Source organism: Cinclus cinclus, chromosome 1, assembly GCF_963662255.1.
Source record: "Cinclus cinclus chromosome 1, bCinCin1.1, whole genome shotgun sequence".
In the NCBI taxonomy this organism is placed as follows: domain Eukaryota; kingdom Metazoa; phylum Chordata; class Aves; order Passeriformes; family Cinclidae; genus Cinclus; species Cinclus cinclus.
Genome location: NC_085046.1, coordinates 19,797,686 through 19,815,863, shown reverse-complemented (window position 1 = coordinate 19,815,863; position 18,178 = coordinate 19,797,686). Strand labels below are relative to the sequence as shown.

Here is an 18,178-nt window from a genome sequence, read left to right as displayed (position 1 = left end):
TATTACCATGGTGTGAGCCTGCCACAGTAGGAGCTCTGGCCATGGATGATGCCTCAGCTGTGCCAAATGCTCAATAAACACAGGAAGATTTTAAAAGGTAACTAAACAAAAAAACCCAACAAACAAACAAACAAACAAAAACAAACCCAAAAAATTTAATTGCATGGATGGCAATGGGCAAGGAGGAAATGAGAGCATGATGAGCCGGTACAATTGGAACAGCTTTCAGTTTTGTTAGAAGAGAGTTTAAACAGGGGTACAGAAATGTAATTTTAGGGGACTTCTGAACATAAAGCGCAGTCTGCAAAAAAGGGTAAAGGTGTGTGTTTGGAAATGGAGCATGAGAGCCTGTGAATTTGAGAGCTTCTTAATGGGGGAGAAATGGTAGAAAATTATGGGTGGGCTATGAGGGCTGATCACACTTAGGTGTAATAAAGGCAGGAGAGTCAAGGAAGGGAAGGAGAAAGGACAGAGAGCTGACTCTGTCATTCAAGTGACTGGCTGGGACAGTGATATTTGCAGTATCTTGGTTGGCCAGAACGGGAAGCCTCCTTGTTCCTGAACTAGCAGATAGCAGAAATTTCAATGAAGAATTTTAGGTTGTGGTGGAATCTAGGAAAACCTTCATCTTAAATGTGTTAATCAGAAAGAATGCCTTGGGAACAATGACTTTTAGCTTATTTATAGGCACTTCTGTTGCTAGGGACAGCAGAAACAGAAAAGAAACAGTTCCAGTTCCATTGAGGGACCTGCTCCTGCAGGTTTTGTGTGGGCTCACAAAAAGCTGATATTTTTAATTTCCATGGGTGAGTTCATTGTCAGGTTGACTGTAGTCAGTCTGGATAGAGTGTGTTAGAGGAAGACTTATGCAAAAATGCAAGAGCTTTGATAACAAACTGAACAGGAAAAAAACTCTGAGTTTGATGAGTAGAAATAAAAGATCATAAATTAAGGGAAAAACTGTTAAAATGTAGTCCCCTTATTGTTCATGAAGAATGTTAATAATCAGCAAATTCTAGCAACGAAGCTGTTTATACTCTGCTTGGAAAGACAGCTATCCAAGGAAAGGACTGGGCATGCAGTTGTTCAGTATGAGTAGTAGTGCTGCAGACAAAAGCAAGTACTTGCTCCCTATAGCGTATGCTGGAAATAAATTATGGAAATAAGTAATGAAATTATATTTTGGCCAAAATTTTAATCCTCCTTATTCAAATAGTTTATTCAAAACAAAGCTAGATATGAACATTATAGTAGCAGTATGTTAGAGTGGAGGAATTTAAATACATGCAAACAAATATCCCAAAAACAGATAGTGTGAAGTAAATTGCATGACCAGTTCGGCAATTTCCTTCCAGCCAAAAACCAATAGCTAACTCCTTTAACTGAAAAGTGAAAAAAATGGAACAACACATGAATTTCATTTTACTCTGAAATGAAATAAAATAGAGGAACACATATAATGGGAAAACTTGCAAGTACTCTGGTTTTCAGCTCTAAAAGACATCACTGGGTATCTTAGCATTAGAAAATATGACATCTATTTCTTCACTATACTAAAAGTGGGAGGAAAAGGGGAGGTAAAATTTTATTTAGGTGCTTATTCATATATTGTTACAAGAGATTTGAATTGAAAAAGAAGAACCTAGTTGTGTTGCAATATAATTCAGCAAAGGGAGTATTTTGGTTGTGTTCTATGAAGTTGAACACCCTTGTTTTATTGCCACTTTGGTGAGTGTCCTTTCCTGATGACTGGAGTGGATATATGAGAATCAGCCTAACCTCTGTGAGGCTGAGAACCCTAATTTCCTGACTGCCTTTTTAACTTCCTCAGAATAAATTTTTTTCTTTTCCACAATGACAAAAGTTCACATTATGTGACAAGATTGGTAATTGTGTGTTTTAGAGCCATCTGATGAGCTGTGGATCGGGTTGAATGACCTCAAGGTTCAGATGTATTTTGAATGGAGTGATGGAACACCTGTCACCTACACTAAGTGGCTTCGTGGAGAACCCACACATGCAAACAACAGGCAAGAGGACTGTGTCGTTATGAAGGGAAAGGTAAAGTCACATAGCTATTGACTAGATTGTCTTATAATTCCATTTATCATTTGGGCTTTTCCTATGCAAGAGCAAATATTAAAAATAATTTTAAAAATGGAGATATTGCTACTTGAAGCAGCCTATTTTAGAGTCAGGACTTAATTTTTTGAGGTAGGACTTCTGTTTGAAGTTGCCAGAAAATTTCACTGTCTTCCCTGAGAAGCAGACAAGTAGTGGCAACTGCCCTCAAAGATCCGTATTTCTGGATTTCAGTCTGTGCATGTGGAATTTTTAAAAAAATCTTGTAATTACATTGGGAAACAAGTAAATGTGTTTCTTTGGGAAGCTAAAAAGTAATTTTGGATATGTTTGGCTTTTTTATGTTTTGACTGTGTATGGGATTCACCTTAGAAAATTGCACTAGTAATTTTTATTGATTCTAGAGAAAAGTACTATCTCTAGAAGAAAATAGAAATCTTAATTTTATGGTTCTAGGCAAAGTTATACATCTTGTATCTAGGTGGTTTAATTACTATGCTTGTATCTGCACTGTACATGCAGAGCTGTGAGAAAAGTACTAAAGTGTTTAACAATGGCATTAATGAAAGCCTTTCCTGAGTGAATGTACAATTTAAAGGCTGCTTTGGAATGGCTGTCTTCTGGAATCAGGCAATGATCAGTGACCTGGGAGTATAACAGGTACAGAGATAATACCTGGCATAAAACTCAGTCTGTGTTGATGTTGTATTTTCCTTTTTTTTGTGACAATTAAAATATTAAACTTGCCATCTCCTTTAGAATTTGCCTATTTTATCAGGAGGGGGGAAAAAAGTGTGCACATACCAAAGGTTATTTTCTTATTTTGCAAAATTGACAATGCATAACTATAAGCTGACCTTCTCAGTTTGTTGACATTCATCTACCTAAGTGCATTTATGTTTCCACTGTTGATATTTTTGGGTTGATCAGTCCTTGGCAGAAGCCATCTGAATCCATCACTTATTTTTATGGAACAAAACCTGGCCCTGTCTGTAACACCACCTTCTCTTTCAAGGAAGTGTTTGGGTTTAATTAACAAGAAAGTAAGAGAACAGAGATATATTTGAAAAATGCAGCTCATAAGACATAGTACAAAAATGTCTAGAAATTACTGCATGGATTTCCCACTGAAGACACAGTTATGGAAAACCACCAAATGATCTTCCTGCAACTAGAGACCCATAGCTTCAGAGTAGGTTTTCCTGTGTTGGAGAAGTCTGAAAGTTTTGCACAGCTGATTTCTCCCAGTCTGAGAATGTCAGAGGTTTGGGTGATTATTTGAAGGGGTTACCAACCAAATGAGGCAGACATGGCAGGGGATGATGTGACAGCCACCAATGGACTTACCTTGCGGTAAGCACAGGACAAAGGCAACCACCAGGTGAACATCCAATTGTTGTTGGAGGCAGAAGTATGTGGGAGAATTTTTGCTGGAAGCAGGGTTTTTTGAGTCTCTTGAGAGCTTGGAATTGTGGCACAAGTGTCTGTGTATTACCATGATGATTATTTTGCATTTACAGGGGCGAGGAAAGAATAAAAAGAATGAAAAAAAAAAAAAAAGAAATTGCCACCAACTGCTATGAAATTACAGTTACAAAGGTGTAGTCTTTATGGCACAGGTGAATAGCACACAAGTTTCCCTTCATCTCTGAATACTTTAGTTCATCTGTTCAGTCAGAAAGTATGTAAAATATTTTGGGAACATAGTGTGATGTTCCTTACTTTCAGTACAACTCCCACTGAATGTCATTGTTCCTTCTAAGAACCTGAAGTATGAGGTAATTCTAACTTTGACAAATAACTTTTTGCATCTTCAAAGTTTTGACTAAGGAATACAGTCTTCTGGTGTTGTTTTTTTGTGTTAGAGCTGTATTTCTACAGCAAATACAGTATCTATGTGGTGATAGATGATATCTCCCTTTCCTCCAACATGATTATTAAATCAGTAGTCTTTGTAAAGATGGTGTATTGTGGTCAGCCTCTAAGGATTGCTTTTCAGAAGGGTAGAAAATCAAAGAAAATGTAAGTCAATGGTAAATCAGCTGCGGAAGAAGTGAGATAGGAATGATGTTGGAACTAAGTATTGAACTTAGATGAAAGATTTTCTCCACTGAAAGTTAGTAAAAATTTGTTAAATACCTAGAAGTATAAACCAGCTCTTTTTTTGAGATTAAAGCCCAGTTGACTGAGGTTCTGTTTGTATGTTCAGGATGGATTTTGGGCAGACCATTCTTGTGAAAAGAAAATTGGCTACATCTGTAAAAGGAAACCTATGTCAGATGCTCCTATAGAAGAGGAAACTATTGGCATGGGCTGCCAGAGAGTAAGTGAAGAAAAAGCTCTCTGATCTGAATAGGCTGCTAAGAGTGATAAAAAAGAGAAACTGTCACCTAGGTGACAGAAAAATCCGGAAAAATAGGTTCTGTTTCATCATAACTAGAAGAGTTTGCTTTCTTATTTCTATGGCAGATGGGCTAGGTTATACATATGACTAAATCTAATCTATGACTGTCATTTGGCTCTTGATACTTCCTTTCTTTTTCCAGAACTTTAACCAAATCTCAAACCTGTTATCCCTGCAGCAGACCATTTATCCTTGACTGGCATTCAAGCTTCCCTAAAGAGTTTGCCTGTACCATCAACTGCACTTCAGCTCTGGCTACAGTTTTCTACAAAATTGTTCATAAGGGAGGGTGTCCCTGCCTTAATAATGTTCTCAGGGCTTTGCTGTGTTCTCTGATAGTGCTTTCTACTTTTAACAGCTTATTATGAGTGGCCAAATAAAATTAATCTACTGTGCTTCTTCTGAATTGTTATCAGGTCTGTTGTTTCTTTGCTTACCTTCCAATGACATAGCACCCAGTAATTGCAAAAACCTACTGAAATTTATTATTTAGTATTTATTTTTCTTGAAGGAATTGCCTTTTTTTCCAAGTCTGCTGTACACAGCTTCAGAGAAAGTATTTGATGATTATTCCCAGTATTTATAAAAAGAACCTGGCATCTTTACAAGTGTTGGAGGAAATTAAGGGTTCCTCATGTTTATGGATGTTACCATTGCCTACAGAAGCAATGTAGAAAAAGTCTCTCAAAAGTGAGATGTTACATTGATTGATAATTCATTACATATGAAAAATTATTTTATGAAACAAAATTCTAAAAAGCTTTGATCCTGCCTATTTCCACTCTGACTTTTTCAGTTACCTTGTTCCTCTGTCTAGAGGTTAGGTAATGGTATAAATCAGTTTTCTGTTTTGTTGGTTCCCTCTCCCTCTCCCTCTCCCTCTCCCTCTCCCTCTCCCTCTCCCTCTCCCTCTCCCTCTCCCTCTCCCTCTCCCTCCCCCTCCCCCTCCCCCTCCCCCTCCCCCTCTCCCTCTCCCTCTCCCTCTCCCACATGTGAGCACTTCACATTTATTTTCACAGGGCTGGAAAAGACATGGTTTTTATTGCTACTTAATTGGAAATACATTTGTAACATTTTCTCAAGCAAATCAAACCTGTGGAAAGCATCAGGCTTTTTTAGCAACTGTTGAAGACAGGTATGTAAATGTTTGCTTGTCTGAGGGGGTCACATGAGGGTTGAACTTCTAGCATCACCTACATATTAGAATAAAGACTCTGGTCTGGGCAAAAATCTAGCTTCAGAGGACAGCTATCTGTCGATACAGAGCTTCTCACAGTTTTACATATAAATTCAAATCCAGGAATCTGGTTTATACTGAAAGTAGGTCATGACTGTGAAAACAGTATTGATATAGATGGTTATGTCAAATAAAAAGTAGAACTATATCTTCCGCTTCTTAATTTTGGTGGCTGACTTGAGTGAGGAATACAGAATCCAATTTTGATTATTAAATTAAGAGATGTGGCTCTGAATTCAAAAGGTAGTACAAATAAGAAAGAGGATATTATTTTCAACTATTTGGTCTTTGAATTGAGGTACTTTTAAGAAAATTAAATGAGAAATCAAATTATGTAAAGTGCTTTGTACCTGAAAATCTATCACAACGCAGCCAGGGTTCAACGTGTGCAAGATTTCTGGAGAAGTAGTACACACTGAAATTTCACATTCCATGGGAAATATAGGAAAAATATAAGGTTTAAGAAACAAAATATTTTTCCTGCAGATGACTTGATGCTTTACACAATCTCTTAGTTGTTTCTATATAATCAAAATAGGTAAGTTCTACTGTGAAAGCTCCAGCTGTCACAAATGGTAGCTCTCTAAACACAGATAGCACTGCAGCTGCTATAAAAACGTTTTAACATTAATGTGGCCTTCAGACTACACCTTTTAAGGGGGGTGTTTTTTTTATTTGCTCTGATTTCTTAAGAGCTGTTTATTTAAACACCATAGTGAACTAAGGTGGGCTTTACTTCTACATAGGTTTGTTTGCTGAATATAACTTGTCTTGCTGTTTCTTAGTTTTATAATTTAGTGTCATATTACTTTAGCCTCTACTTTTTGTAACTTTCTTCAGTAATGCTGAGATTCCTTTTCCAGTTTTGGATTTGTCTGAAGCAAGAAGTATTAAAGTGAAAGAGTACTAGAAACTCACTATGTTATAAAATATAAGGCATGTCAGGTTTCCTCTTTACCACCGATTTCCTGTCAATCCATGCTTAGGCCATCTTATTCACTGGGCATCTGAGAAGAAAGCAAAATACTCTGATATCGAAGCTTACAAAATAGCTATTATTTAATTTTTTTTTATATTCTTTGCTAGAGAAAATCCATCCAAGCTATGCTTTCAAGAAGGTGTAGTGGTAATTCTGAGAAAATAGCAAATCTTTTACAACTTAAAAAAAATAAATTTAACAGTACTAATTTTTTGACTGATTTCTTTTGAACAGATATGAACAAGCCTATCTGACCAGTCTGGTTGGGCTGAGAAGAGAAAAATACTTTTGGATTGGACTTTCAGATGTAGAAGAAAAGGGAACGTTCAAGTGGGCTAATGGTGAATCTGTCTTATTTACACACTGGAATTCTGAAATGCCTGGTAAGTATGACTGTGTGCTGTTTAATGAGTACAGGGCCCAAAATAAGTTGCTCACTGCTTGAAGTTTTTTCCTTAGCATTCTTTTGATGACATAATGGCCAATGGGTCTCAAATACATCCAACTGCTTTCCCCAGGAATCCAGCGTGGCTGCTAAGTTCCTGCTTAGTGATGAAATGAGTTTTTGCTATGAGTTTGGGAAGAAACTTTTCATGGAGATCAAGTTTCTGATTTGCAACTGTTCTGGGGAAATCAGTGCCTGTACTACTCTGGAGGAGCAATCTCTGTAGGCCTAGTGACCATCCTTGTGAGTGCTGCCTGTGCAGCCAGGACTCATAGCACACTTGCTCACTGCACCTTCTGAGTGTGTGGGATCATAGCATGCGTGAGGCATCTCTTAATCCTAGAGAAAATGGAGTTGTAAGGTAGGATAAGAAGGACAAAATATGGCAATGGGAAGTCATTTAATCTCTGACATGATCACATCAGAAAGAAATTTTTTTCTTCATAAATTAGAATCAAAGAATCACAGAATGGTTTGTGTTGAAAGAACATTTAAAGAACACCTAGTCGCCACCCCCTGCCATGGACACCTTCCACTAGCCCAAGTTGCTCAAATCCTAGTCCAACCTGACCTTGAGAACCTTCATGAATGAACTTTTCTCCGCACAATTTGTTCCACTTACTTACCACTTTCATAATTAAAAAATTAATTCCTTATGCCAAATCTGAATCTACTGTATTTAATTTTAAAATGGTTGTCCTTTTTTTCTGTCACTATAAGCTCTGGTAAGAAGTCATTCTTCCTCTTATAAGCACTTTTTAGATATTGAGTAGTCATGATAATGTTTCTCTGTAGTCTTCTCCAGGGTGAACAACCCCACTCCTAAACCTCTCTTTGTAGCAGAGGTGTTCTAGCCTTCTGATAATTTTTGTGGTCCTCCCAGGGACCTTCTCTGCCATTAGAAATGTTTTTGACTCTGTAGAACGACTTTCTTTCTGCCAGGATAAAATATGAATTTTTCTAACTACTTATAACACCCTAAATGGCCTTTTTGTGCGTTCCTGTCTACAATCAGGAAGAAAGCCAGGCTGTGTTGCCATGAGGACTGGAATAGCAGGTGGATTATGGGATGTAATAAAATGTGAAGAAAAGGCAAAGTTCATATGCAAGGTGTGGGCAGAAGGAGTGACACCTCCACCTGTTCCCACAACAACTCCTATTCCCCAGTGTCCAGAGGGCTGGGACTCAAGCAATCGTATTAGCTTCTGTTTCAAAGTAAGTATGTTGTTTATTTTTTCATTAAGATAGTTTCTGTTTGCTTCACATACATGTGTTTATCTCAGTTTTGTGCTTATGTTATAAGCATAGTGCTTATAATGCCAAGGTTGAAGGTTTGGTCCCTTTATGGGCCATTCACTTAAGAGCTGGACTTGATGATCCTTATGGGTCTCCTACAACTCAGAATATTTTGTGATCACAATAAAAGTTGGCATATGCATGTCCTATGGTTTCATAATCTTTTTTCCAGATTATATATAGAAGTCTTCTTCCTTTCTACTGAAATGCTCATGGTCTTGTTCATTCTATTAAAGACTAATCTTCAGGGTTTGACCTTTCACTCTTAAATTCCAGTTCTGTTAAGATTGTTGTCTGGTTGTTGCCTTGCAGTAGACACTACTATCAGCAATGCAGTGTGCTAATTTGCATTAAAGAGACCACTCCTAAGCCCTCTACTCAGAGTTTCTGTAATCCCCAGGGAGTATAATTGTAAATCAGTTGCTTTTGGGTAGCTAATATTTCATGACCTTGCAAATCTATGTGGTCTGTTCTGCCTGATGGCAAAATGGTCTCTCTAGCCTTTTTCCAGAGCAGAGCACAAGAAGACCTGGCTGGAATCACAGGAATTTTGCCGCTCCATAGGAGGAGATCTGGCCTCCATTAATGGCAAAGATGAGCAGTACGTGATCTGGCGCTCCATCGCGTGAGTATCCGTGGGGTGGCCAGCAGGTACTTCAACTAGCTTCCTGATATCTCTGGAATATTTCTTCTTAGGTGTAAGTGATGATGTCTGTATAAGCCAGTCTGCATTCCATGTCTGTGTCAAACACACAGAAAAAACATAGAGCTGATGAAATAGCATTCAGTATATGAATGGCTAGCAACAATAACCTCAAAAGCTAGTGCTGAAGTAACATTGGCAAGATATCTAGTTAAGGCAACATTTATCATTTAAAGTAAAGATATTTATTATGGAGTTGTTGATATTATAAAATTACTACAGATGCCAGTTGTTTTCATGTACAAAAATGGTAACAGTTTAAAAAATCTGGATAATATGCTGACTTTTTGTCACTCTTAAGAACTAATCAAAAAGCAGAGGCAACTTCAGATTAATTTTTTTCTTACATAAGGAACATAATTAAAGTTAGTAAGTCCCTGAACTGCAAAAACCAGATGTGAGATTTCTAAATAAGATGAGGAGCTAACACTTGCTATACAGCCAGAACAAAGCAGGCTCAAGGATCTTGAACATTCCTGGCTAAACAAGAAGCAGGAAACATCATGGTCCTGCAAAATGCACTAGAATCCCATCTGCGTATTTACAGTAAGGAAGAAGTGTCAGATGCTTCATTGCCACAAATTGACTGTATATATTCTGATAAATCAGTAGAATGTGTCTGCTTGCAGAGAAGGATTAATTGAAGGTGATATTTTAAAAAAGTGATTCAATTACAAAAAGAAACTCTGTTTGAAAACTGTAAGTGCCTTTACAGAGAAAATGAAGAGTTGAGAAATGGAGCAACAGTAGCCAGTGAACCATTATAGAAAGGTATTAAGCCACTTTATGAACAGGAGTTATATCTGGTAATTTTTTTTATGTGTATTTCAATCTGAGTTAATGCTAATGATAACAGCTAGAAGCAGTTGCATTTTAACCTATTTGCATCTTGGTTGTTATTGTTTTTAACAGCATTGTGTTATCCTTAGAGAACTCTTAACTGTAGTAAATGATAGATTGTTAAAAATATTTTAATGCCCTTATTAATATTGGTACTTTTTCTTTTTTTTTTTTTTTTTTTTAGAAACAATGGCTATTACCACCAGAATTTCTGGATGGGTTTATATTACTTGAATCCTGATGATGGCTTTGCTTGGAGTGATGGATCTCCAGTGAGTAATTTAATTTTCCACATCTGTTATTCTGCATTCCCTGTGCTTCTCATTTATGTGTAGTGTATGTGTTCCTGTGTAATTTTATGCTTAATCATAACCCTCTGTATCATGCTCTCTTTAGGAAAGGTAATAGATAATTTAATGGATTGATATTTTTAGCTAAAATATACTGATTTTTCATTAGACGATAGTTATTGAATAAACAAGGAAATGAAATGCATATAGACTAAAAGGATGTTCTTATAAATCCAAGGATTTTTTTCTGTAAAATAGTCCTTTTTTAGTTCTTTTGTTTGCTCATTATCTGCAGTGGCTTACATTCCATGGAGACGAAGACACTTTCAAAATTCCAGTTTGTCTTACTGCACTTTAAACTAGGGTATAAAACTCTAAAAACAAAAGTGATTTTGGAGATGTAAGTGTACTTGACACAAGGTTGGTCAAGGTATTTTGATGGCAATTTATTGTAGAGAAACCTAAAACTGGGTTTTACATAGGAAAATTAGGATAGCAGTAATGCTTTTCTGAGGCAAATGTCAACATTTTTATTGTATCTGAATAATATCCTATTTTACTCATATTGTAAATTTAATTAATTTAATATCACGATGCAGCATGCCCCAATATCGTTATCAAATGTAGTTTACAGAATTTAGGCCCCGTAAAAAAACATTTCTATTCTTCCAAGTGTGAAAAACAACAACTATTACCTAAGATACAATCCATTTTCAATATGAAATAGAAGTTTGAAATGTCAGCATTTGCCCAGGAGGATTCTGATTTCCTCCTACTTAAGTTTTTAACCTGACAATAGGAACAATTTATAGGTCTGTGCTTTATTTCTGTCTCCTCCCTCTCTCCCTTACTTTATTTCCATATAACAGAATCTTCTTCTGTCATAGGTGAGGTATGAAAACTGGGGCTTTGGAGAACCAAATAATTATCAAGGAGTTGAACTTTGTACAGAGATCAGTGGTGATTCCAGCATGCTTTGGAATGACAGACACTGTGATTATATGTATGGATGGATTTGCCAAATAAGAAAAGGTATTTCTTACTCCTGTGTATTAGTCAATAAGAAGATATTCTCGGTTGATTTCCACCTTAATTTTAATATAAAATTTCAAAATCTCTTTGTAAGAATAGTTCCCTCCTTCACTTGCCCCAGGTGCTGTTTTATTTGCTAGGAATGTGTAGTTTCAGGATGGAGCCTGGTTTGGAGACACTTTATTTCTGTATGCACATATTGATTACTTACTAAATTCTCATGAGATATGTATTTGGATGCTCTTTTTATTGACTGAAGATATCAAGACAATATTTATAATTTAGGGAACACTTGAGTTTCACTAGCAGTGCATCTATCTAAATTTGAGCTTTTTTAGAAAGTGCATGTTTAAATGTTTTACTACATTCTTACAGTGGGATAGAGAGGAGCAAAATAAGGATAGATGCTGCATTAGATTACTTGCAATATCAGATCTGCCTTTTATTGGTAAGAGAATTTTTTAGTCATAGAATTTCTTAATAAATATTATTATTTGTGAGATTACATTTTAGTGCAAAACTAATTCATAAGCCTAAACTGAGAGAGTTCTTCTGTATAAAAATGATTTCCTGAGACACTAATAATGACATTCAAGAGCCCATCTCCATAATATCATAGCAAAAACAAACAGGGGAATTCTTTAGTCTGAAGTTTTTATTTTCATTAAGGACAGGTTAATTTCTTGAGATCTTTTCCAGTGAGATTTTATCTAGGGAAATTTGTAAGATCAAGGTAGAAGTTACTCTCAACCAGAAAAGGTGGAAGAACCTCACTTTGCAGTAGTTAGGACACCACATCAGATGAAAACCCAGTCTGCATTCCTGCTGCCTCTGGCTTAAGCCGGAATTCAAGTATTTGAGACCAAGGGAAGAGAGAGAGATGGAGATCCAGGACAACTGTCTTAGCAGAGTTTATGCTTTGGGACATAAAGTTTACTGCTTTAAATGAATAATAAAATTACTTGATTCAGATAAAGTTCAAGGTATTTGTAATACTTTGCATATAAGGAATAGCCTCAGGAAACAAGACTATATATTTAAAATTGAACAGTATACAAAAAAATAAAACAAATAGGCTATTTAGTTCCTTCTATATTTTGTTGTTAAATCCATTGCTAGCTGCAAAAGTCAAGGTCACTATTAAAATATGCCTATCAGTCACAGTAAATGTCTTCTCTTCAGACAAAAAGTACGCAATCATAATAAATATTTTTTTCTCAAGGGGCAAGTGTGAAGCCTGAACCAACAGAATCTCCTGCACCTGGTAGGTTTTAATGCTATTACTCTCTCTCTCTGTGTGTGTGTGTGTTCAAAAGCATTGTTAAAATGCTATTAAGGAGGATGTCTTGTATCTCAGGAGCAGAATAATTACCTTGGCAATTTTCTTACAGAATACAGGACTACTGAGGATGGATGGATTATCCATGAGGACAAACAGTACTATTTCAGCACGGAGACTGCTCCTATGGAAGAGGGTCGTGAGTTCTGCAAAAAGAACTTTGGAGACCTTTCTGTCATTGAGAGTGAAAGTGAAAGAAAGTTCCTGTGGCGATATGTAAGAAAAATCATTAATATTATGGAATAAGCCATCCAAAAAAAGTGAGCGTGGGCACAGATCCTTTTCACCATGGTGTTCTCTCTACAAGTTTTGATAATGAAACTGCATTACACTAAGCCAGATTAGTATAAAGAACAAACTAATGCTAATTTTTAAGGGATCTGTGGCTTCATTTTAGGAAGAAGTATTACACTGATGAGTTGTGATTGTGTAGGATATCTTAAGTAGTGGGTCAAAGCAGCAACTGACTTACCTGCAACATTCAAAACATTGGATTTAGATCTTATCTGTCTGGGCTATAGTCTACCTAACAGTCTCTTTTTGGTCCTCAAATTTGCTCCTTTGCCTCCTTCTCCTTGTGAGAATATAATTATGGAGAGAGAAGAAACTGGGACATGGATTATGCTATGAGAAAGAGCTTTGAAATCCTATTTCTTATATCATTGGAATTGTTTGCTTTTTATGCTGGTCAAGGCTGACTTATTTTTAGTCAGGAATATGTTTAAAAGTTATAATTGAACTGCACAGAACATTTCCTGAGCTGGCTGAGGAGTTACAGTGGGAAGATGCAAGGACATGTATCAGTTTAGATCCAAAATGTAGGAAGGGGCTTGTCTTTGCAAGAAATTAGTCAGATAAAGTCCACTGCAGAGACTGTGCAATAGATGCTGATTTCAGTGGCTTTCAAGTAAAATGTGGGAAGTGCTCATACAGTGATCACACTTTTGGCCAGTGGTGAAGTTTGACTGTGGACTGTCAGCTGTGAGCTGCTTTAACTTAAATGTTGTAGCTAGAGAATATATCTGTCAGTTAGAAGTATATTACTCATCAGTAACATAATAGGTTTATATGACAATAGAAGGCATTTGTAAAATTTTAATTTTTTGCTTTCTAGATATTGAAAAATGGCAAAGAGGATGCATATTTCATTGGTTTACAACTGAGTATTGACCAACGTACAAGGTACATCATACCCAGTTTTGAGACATAATTTAAAAATTATTGTATTACCAAGTGGCTTAATTACATCTTAATTTAGCTGTAGATTATCCAGAAGAAATGCTGCATGTTTCCTAAATAAAATTCTCTCAAAGCTAGACAAAAAATTACACTGTAGCTAATGTATTTTGAATTTTTATTCAGGAATTCTAGTTTCCTTTATTCTGTGATTTATACTGAAAATATAAATAGCTGTTCTATCTGTAAATATATAGGACTTCTGGTAGGTAAAATTGTAATTTTTCCCCATCCCTATCTGTTGAGACCAGACTCTGATAAAGGAAGAAAAGAAACCTATTTTCTTTTTCTAGAACAATGATAGCTGTTGCACTGTGAAGTCAAGCAGGTTTTCTGCAGGCCTTTCTGAATGTCAGTATGCAGCACCATATTGATTTTGACATGTGATGTTTATTCAGGCTTGGATTCAGTTCAGTCTGCCTTTGAAGGGCCTGGATAGATGCCTAGTAGTTCTCAGTTCTTATAGTCCACAGTAACAATGAGGATTATTAGGATGTTAGTTGAGCCTCTGAAAATGAGGCGTTTCTGCCTTGCTGGGTTTGTAGGGTCCCTAAGATGAATATGCTTTTGAGTACCTTGTGCATGTGTCTGAAAGATCTACCTGGGCACTTCTGTCACTTGCAGACCACTAGAAAGCTGTGTCCTAATAATTTGCCTGGTTACAGTTTTGTTCTTCATTGCCTAATCGACATGGATGCTCAGCTTTTTCAATGTATTTTACCTTGTATGTCTGAGCAGAGAGTAAGTTTAGTGCAATTAATAAAGAGGTAATTTGGTCAAAAAACCTTGTACACTTTATTATGAATAGCTATATTAAGTATATTGCAAAGTTACTTTTTTAACATGGAAGAAGTTCTATTTTATGTTAAAGAAGGATTTTGTTGGATTGTTTTTCTCAAGCTGGGTGGATGGCACTCCAGTGGATTATTTGGCATGGGCACCACATGAACCAAACTTTGCAAATAATGACGAAAACTGTGTAGTTATGTATAAGAATTTAGGTGAGTTTTGTATGTTTTCTCATGAATTTCATTGTTTGTGTGTTTGCGTCGCAACTTTTTTTCTTCTGAGAAGCACCTCTTCCTCCTTTTTTTTTCCTCTTTTGCAGAAAGTTATGGAAGTAGACCATAGTATTACTTACAGGACTTAATAATTTTGTAGTCTTATGCTTACCTTTAGCCTAACATGGGGAAGATCTGACAGAGGTCTGTGGCTAGAGGTCCATGGTTGTGATTGCTGATTTATATTTTTTATTAAAATTGACCAAATGTGTCACTATGAAATTTCTAGTACCTGGTTCTTCAAAGCTTTTAACATTCTGTAATTACAGTGTGTATAAAGTGACATATTTTCCCTAGACTGATACTGAATGATAATAAACTGAGAGACAGCTTTGATCTTGTCTTTCAACTAAAAGCACTGTAGGTGAGAATGAGTGAAACTGATTTCCATTAACCGACTTGAGATGTGGTGTCATATGGTTCCCCATTTATCTTACACCCAGGATTTTGGAATGATATAAACTGTGGCTATCCAAATCCCTACATATGTGAAAGGCACAACAGTTCCGTTAATTCCACTGTTCCTCCAACAACATTTTCAACTCCAAGAGGATGTCGTCCAACTTGGCTTTCTTTTCGTAATAAGGTACCATAACAAATACAGTCCATGCTGGATGTTTGGCAAAGCATTTAAATAGAAAAAAAAAAGGGAATTATTTAGTCAAAATGTTGATTATTAAAACAAAATATTGTTGGTTTTTTTTGCAGAGAGCTATGACACATGCACACTTTTCTTTGTTTGCCCATCCATTGTTTTGAAGGAAAAGTACTTTTCTGATGCTTCTAATGAAGAAAATTCAGTCACAGATGATGAAAGATGATTCTCTAGTCAGCTCTTCAGATCTTTTGATACACATTACGTCAGAATTCCTAAAGTATTGATGCCTTGATCTTGGTGTTTTTTAATCAAACTGTAATGCTTTTTGCTGACTACATTTTGTCTTCCTTAACTTTACTGACATGGTATGCATTGTAGAATAAAATTAATAATCAGGCAGACTAAAATCAGTCATGTATTACTTAGGACTGCTAGCTGTCTATAGAAAAGTCAGGATTTGCTTATTTTGTAGGGATTTCAGGTCAAATTTGGTTGTTGAACAAAACACCTTAATGAGACTTCTAATTTTATACAGAACCAGGACCTACATAAAAGCTCATTTAAAGTTGAATGTATTTTTTCTTATAAATGCATAATTTTACTGCCTTTTCTCCATCCTGCTCTGTTAAAAATGGTGATTATCAATTGAGGGCTATTGGAGTAAAATAATATATACAGAATTTGTTCATATTTTAGTGTTACAAAATATTTGGATCTACAGAAGAGGAACGTGTTACTTGGCATGCTGCACGAACAGCTTGCATGAATTTAGGAGGAAACCTGGCCTCGATCCCTAATGAACAAGTGCAAGGTACTGTGCACAGTTTTGTAGCAACTAGATGACATGACATTTAATCCTTACAGGCTAGCTGGGGTTTTTGTCTGAATATGAACAGATTTGAATAATGATTGCACATCTGATTTTTGTTCCAAAACATATACTTTTTTGAAATCTACAGTGAAGTCTTCACTTGAATCTACAAAATTTTAGTTTTCCCTCATACATATATATATATATATATATATATATATATATTGCCCTGGCAGCCAAAGTAGTGTGTTTTTCCTGCTGGCACATGATGCCAGCTGGACCCTGCATTTGCCATTCCAAACAATGTCGTTTCACTAGGTGGTATAAACTTGCTGCATAGCTTTCCTATTAAATCAAGCAGAGCACCTTTAGGAAGAGAACTTGCCTTTGGGCAACTTGAAACAGTTTTGAGTGCTCATACACATACCCAGAGCTCACCACACAGACATACCACTCTTTTCACTAGAGGAGCTTATTGTGATGAACCTAGGAGATGCATCCATGCCTCAGGGAGATGAGTCAGGGAAAGCTACCTCATTCTTGAATAACAAGGCGCACGTCCAATTGACTTTGATAGATAGACACTTTTTTTTAGGCTTACTGTTTTATCCTGCATGCGAATATGATGAAAAACAGATGCTGCAAAACACATACTGTCTGTGAACTCAAGAGAGCACACTGAAAACTCAACCACTGTAAAGCAATGCATTGAAGTCTGACCAATTAAATAGTTTAAATTTAAACTGCTGATAACAACTTAGTACTAATTATGTTTTCTGCTTGTGACGAGCTGAAGAATAAAGCCTCCATTTTTAAACAGTTATATTCTTTCCCTACATAATTTCTGCAGTACAAATTTCAGGTGCTTAGTTCATGTGCAGGACTTGAATTCTAGGTAAAAGAGAAATGAGCAATGGAGCTATTAGCAGAAAGCTATTATCATTGCAGGAAGTGCAGGCATAATGGCAGATACACAAATGGCAGGAACTCAGTGGTGCTGTTGTCACTGGGGGGCAACCACTCTTGTAGAATTATTAAAAATGTATGTGATCTCCATGGCTGTTAATGTCTTGAACCAGGATTCAAAAGTGTCTTGGGACATACTAAAAAACATTTCTGTTATGTTTTTGGGGTTCATTCCAGTACCAGCTTAGATACTTAGATAAAGTATTCTGCCCAAAGCTACAGTTATATATCTAGTTTCCTGTTCATCAAACTCAACATTTATTTCATCTCACCTTCTTGTGTTACCAGCAGGGTAGTGTTCTGTATTTCAGAAAAAGTATTTAATATCACCAATCGCAGTGAGGCCAAATATTTCAACTGTCCTATATTAAAATTATTTCTCTTTTTCTTTGCATTTCTTTATTTTAGCTTTTCTTACCTTCCATTTAAAAGATTTTGCCACTGAGACATGGATTGGATTAAATGATATAAATCATGAAATGAGGTTCCTCTGGACAGATGGAACAGGGGTTTACTTTACAAACTGGGCCAAAGGTTTCCCATCAGGACATATGGATTTATATGCATATAGTGGCAAGGTAAATAGCAAACACAAATTCTTCACTGAAATTTTATTTTATAGAATCATGGAAAAGGCTTCTAAGATTGTTTGGTTCAACTGTTAGTACAGCACTGCCAAGGCCACCATGTCCCTAAGTGCTGCATCTACTCATCTTTTAAATACATTCAGGGATGGTGACTTAACCATTTTTCCCTGGGCAGCTTGTTCCAATGTCTGAAAACTCTTTTGGTGCTGAAATTTTTCCTAATATCCAATCTAGTTGAGTCAATTTTTTAGCACAACTTTGGGCCATTTTGT

General features: G+C 36.3%; 1 protein-coding gene across 1 annotated transcript in view; it reads left to right on the top strand.

Moving 5' to 3' along the window:
- Window positions 1-18,178, top strand: part of LOC134052823 (macrophage mannose receptor 1-like) — a 50,681-nt gene that overhangs the window by 22,000 nt on the left and 10,503 nt on the right. Inside the window, exons 8-22 of the mRNA XM_062507512.1 lie at window positions 1,904-2,061; window positions 4,292-4,405; window positions 5,506-5,621; window positions 6,937-7,085; window positions 8,163-8,362; window positions 8,944-9,068; window positions 10,171-10,258; window positions 11,164-11,308; window positions 12,531-12,572; window positions 12,700-12,863; window positions 13,762-13,829; window positions 14,784-14,884; window positions 15,388-15,530; window positions 16,239-16,353; window positions 17,728-17,897. Coding sequence (XP_062363496.1) covers window positions 1,904-2,061; window positions 4,292-4,405; window positions 5,506-5,621; window positions 6,937-7,085; window positions 8,163-8,362; window positions 8,944-9,068; window positions 10,171-10,258; window positions 11,164-11,308; window positions 12,531-12,572; window positions 12,700-12,863; window positions 13,762-13,829; window positions 14,784-14,884; window positions 15,388-15,530; window positions 16,239-16,353; window positions 17,728-17,897 — 1,898 coding nt within the window. The remainder of the gene's footprint in view (window positions 1-1,903; window positions 2,062-4,291; window positions 4,406-5,505; window positions 5,622-6,936; window positions 7,086-8,162; window positions 8,363-8,943; window positions 9,069-10,170; window positions 10,259-11,163; window positions 11,309-12,530; window positions 12,573-12,699; window positions 12,864-13,761; window positions 13,830-14,783; window positions 14,885-15,387; window positions 15,531-16,238; window positions 16,354-17,727; window positions 17,898-18,178) is intronic.